This window comes from Mandrillus leucophaeus, unplaced genomic scaffold (assembly GCF_000951045.1).
Source record: "Mandrillus leucophaeus isolate KB7577 unplaced genomic scaffold, Mleu.le_1.0 Scaffold271, whole genome shotgun sequence".
NCBI classification, from domain to species: Eukaryota; Metazoa; Chordata; class Mammalia; order Primates; family Cercopithecidae; genus Mandrillus; species Mandrillus leucophaeus.
Genome location: NW_012102821.1, coordinates 230,914 through 233,933, shown reverse-complemented (window position 1 = coordinate 233,933; position 3,020 = coordinate 230,914). Strand labels below are relative to the sequence as shown.

At 58.1% G+C, this 3,020-nt stretch overlaps 1 protein-coding gene across 5 annotated transcripts in view; it reads right to left on the bottom strand.

Moving 5' to 3' along the window:
- Positions 1-3,020, bottom strand: part of GTF3C5 (general transcription factor IIIC, polypeptide 5, 63kDa) — a 29,716-nt gene that overhangs the window by 2,823 nt on the left and 23,873 nt on the right. For 3 of the 5 annotated variants that reach the window (XM_011984659.1, XM_011984661.1, XM_011984662.1), the window contains one exon: positions 39-121. In XM_011984659.1, the coding sequence (XP_011840049.1) occupies positions 39-121 (83 nt within the window). Of the gene's footprint in view, positions 1-38; positions 122-1,362; positions 1,461-3,020 lie in introns of all 5 variants that reach the window. The other 2 variants (XM_011984660.1, XM_011984663.1) reach the window with 1 other exon arrangement.

Sequence of the window (3,020 nt, the reverse complement as noted above, 5' to 3'; positions counted from 1 at the left end):
GGTTCCCCTCAGTGTCTCAGGGCCCCTCTCATACGTACTCTTCCACATTCAAGTCGCATAACTGGTAGAACATCTGCCGATAGGGTGGCAGGGCCCCTTCCCGGAAGATGTAGACGGAGTCCTGGTGAAAAAGGGGGAGAGAGACAGGGAAGGTTAGCCGGAGCCCTGGGGGGCTGCCAGTGTTAGACACTCCATGTAGGCTCCCATGGGGTCTCTCCAGGGAGCTGACTGGTCACCAGGACCAGGTTGGCAGACAGGCTAGAAGGCCAGGGAGCAGTTGGGGAAAAAACAAGGTCTAACTCCTCGAGATGCTCTAGGAGAGGCAGAGGAGCACCCAGGCCCTCCCGGGGCCACTGGAAACGGTGAGCCCGCCTGTGCAGCAGGCCATGGCACCCACGGCATGGGGCCAGCACTAGCCTTGTGCTGGGCTCTGCTCTCTGTGCCTTCCTGCACTCTGACCTTATCCCTCACCCACTGCTGCTAATTTGTCCCCCTATGTCCCCCTATGGGCTGCCCTGACATCTCTTCTGGGGAAAGCAGGGCTTAGTGAGTGTTTACTCTCTCCTTTCCGTACCCAGCCATGTAGTTCTAGAGGTAAGGATAATGGCCTCCTAGGAGAGACCTTGAGGAGGCAGGCCACACACGGCCTGTGGCATGATCGCCCCTCACTGGGAAGACAGCAAAGATCTCAAAAACCTGGGGAGCAGGCAGGGGCCCCCGGACACGGGGAAAGCGAGTCCCTCACATCACCCGTCTCTGCTGCACTCATCTCTGCCGCCTGCTCCCTCGGCAGGTGATTCCACCGTGCGGGACGACCCCTTCTCAGCCTCCCCCAGGACTGTGGAGCGGCTTGCGGGAGGCTGAATGTGGGAACAGCTCTGGAAACTGCCAGCCCCCGCCAGGCAATCACACTGACAGAAAACGTGAGCCGGTGAGGCTCCTGCCACAGCTGCAGCCCACATGGCCGGCTCTGGCTCTGTCCTCCTGCGTGTGCCCAATTCCGATCATTCCAGGAGTGGTCATGTGGCTCAGTGGGGGCCCAGGCTCCCAAAGGGCTCGAGAAGGACAGCCACATGCAGCTCAGAAGGACAGCACCAGGCTTCCCTGTCTGAGACCTGTCACCACCTCTTTGCCAGATGTCCCCAACACACACAGCCTCGGGGCTTTGCACCGAGTTCTTGCCTTCAGTGTCTGAAGGCTGTGCTAAAAGCAGGCAAGGTGCCGAGGCCCCGGTGGGCAGAGCTGCCCTAACCACACCCCTCCAGCCCACCTATAGGGTGTCCGGCCCCGAGAGGGAGGTCCTCCCCTCTATTCCTGGCCTCCCCTGGGAGCCACTCTCTCCTGGGGCTCAGGGGCACCCACCTTGAGCTTGTACTTGCTGGAGGCTGGTTTCCGAGCACCGCTCGTCCCCGATGGGCCCAGGCCCTGCTTCAGGTCATGCATGGTGACAAGCTGGCTGGCTGCGTGGGGACAACAGCAGTGCTTGGCATGTGCAGGGTGGGGAGGAGGTATCTCTCCCAACCATGCCCTGCCCTCCTGCCTGCCCACCCCCTCCTGGGGGAGGAATGACTGGCAGAGCCCTGGAGTGACCCCCAGGAACTACCTCCCCATCTGGGTCCAGGTGCCCCGCCTTCCTTGGCAAATCACTCGTGACCCACAAAAGGCGCCTGGCACACTTACGTGTCTTCTTGACGGTGATGGGGAGGCTGTAGTTGTAGGTGCTGCGCTTTGCTTTGACTGGCAAGTCGCTGGGGGCATAACCTGCAGGCGAGGGCAAGCATGTCAGGAGGGTGGGCACAGGGCCAGTCGGGACACAGCACTGGCTTCACACTGGAGATGGGACTTGGGTCCACGGGGCCAGCTCCTGAGAGGGCAACTCCAGGCTGCCAAGCATGCCACTGCAGTCACCAACGCATCCCAGCACTTCCCAGGCGGGATGGACACGGATGCTCTCACCAGTGCCTGGCCTGTGTCACAGGACCATAGGGCACGTGGGGTCACTCGATGAGGGACTGTGGTTCAGAAACGGGGTGGTCAGTGGTGGGGCCAGCACAGAACTGGGACTTTCGTTTCCACGCCATTCTGCATCCAAGAGTCTCAGCAAGGGGAGCAAAAGGTTTTTTTATTCTCTCCAAATGAAAATATTCTTACTACCAAAGAGAATGCTAGAAACTGAAAGAGAGAGAGAAAGGCAGGAAGCAATGCTTTCAGGAGTTTTTTACCGTGTTTCATTCCACAGCGGATTCGGAAATCGAGGACTTGGTAAATCTTGGCATCAGGGTTTTTTCGGGGGTCATACCCAAATCGAATCCATAGGCTGCGCCAGGGACCTGTTATCTGGAGACAGAAAAGGTGAGAATAATGTGAGGCGAGGTGAAGGCCCCCAGGTCCCTGGGTGGGGCAGAGCCTACACCGAGGAAGAAGAGCTCAGGAGCTGGGGACAAGGCTCTGGATGCTCAGGAGCTGGGGACAAGGCTCTGGATGCCCAGGCCTGCTCTGCCACGTGCAGGCCCTGTCACCTTGGTGAGGGCACGTGGCCTTTCCAAACCTTGGTCTTCCTGTCAGATGGAGGGAACAGGAGCACCCTTTCCTGTGGGTTCTTTTATTTGTTTTTCTGAGAGAGGGTCTCACTCTGTTGCCCAGGCTGAGTGCAGTGGCACAATCACGGCTCACTGCAGCCTCAATCTCCTGGGCTCAAGCCATTCGCCTACCTTAGCCTCCCAAGTAGCTGGGACTATAGGCATGAGCCACCACATCCAGCTAATTTTTAATTTTTTTGTAGAGATGGGGTCTCACTATGTTGCCCAGGCTGGTCTTGAACTCCTGGATGCAAGCAATTCTCCCGCTTCAGCCTCTCAAAGTACTGGGATTCTAGGCATGAGCCATCATGCCTGGCCTCCCACGGTTTTGGAGAGGATTAAATGAGATAGCACCATGGAGCCTTTATCATGGTTCCTGGCACATATTAAGTGCCCAGTGTTACTACTGGCCTAATCGATGAGATGTCTTCTGTCCCCAAA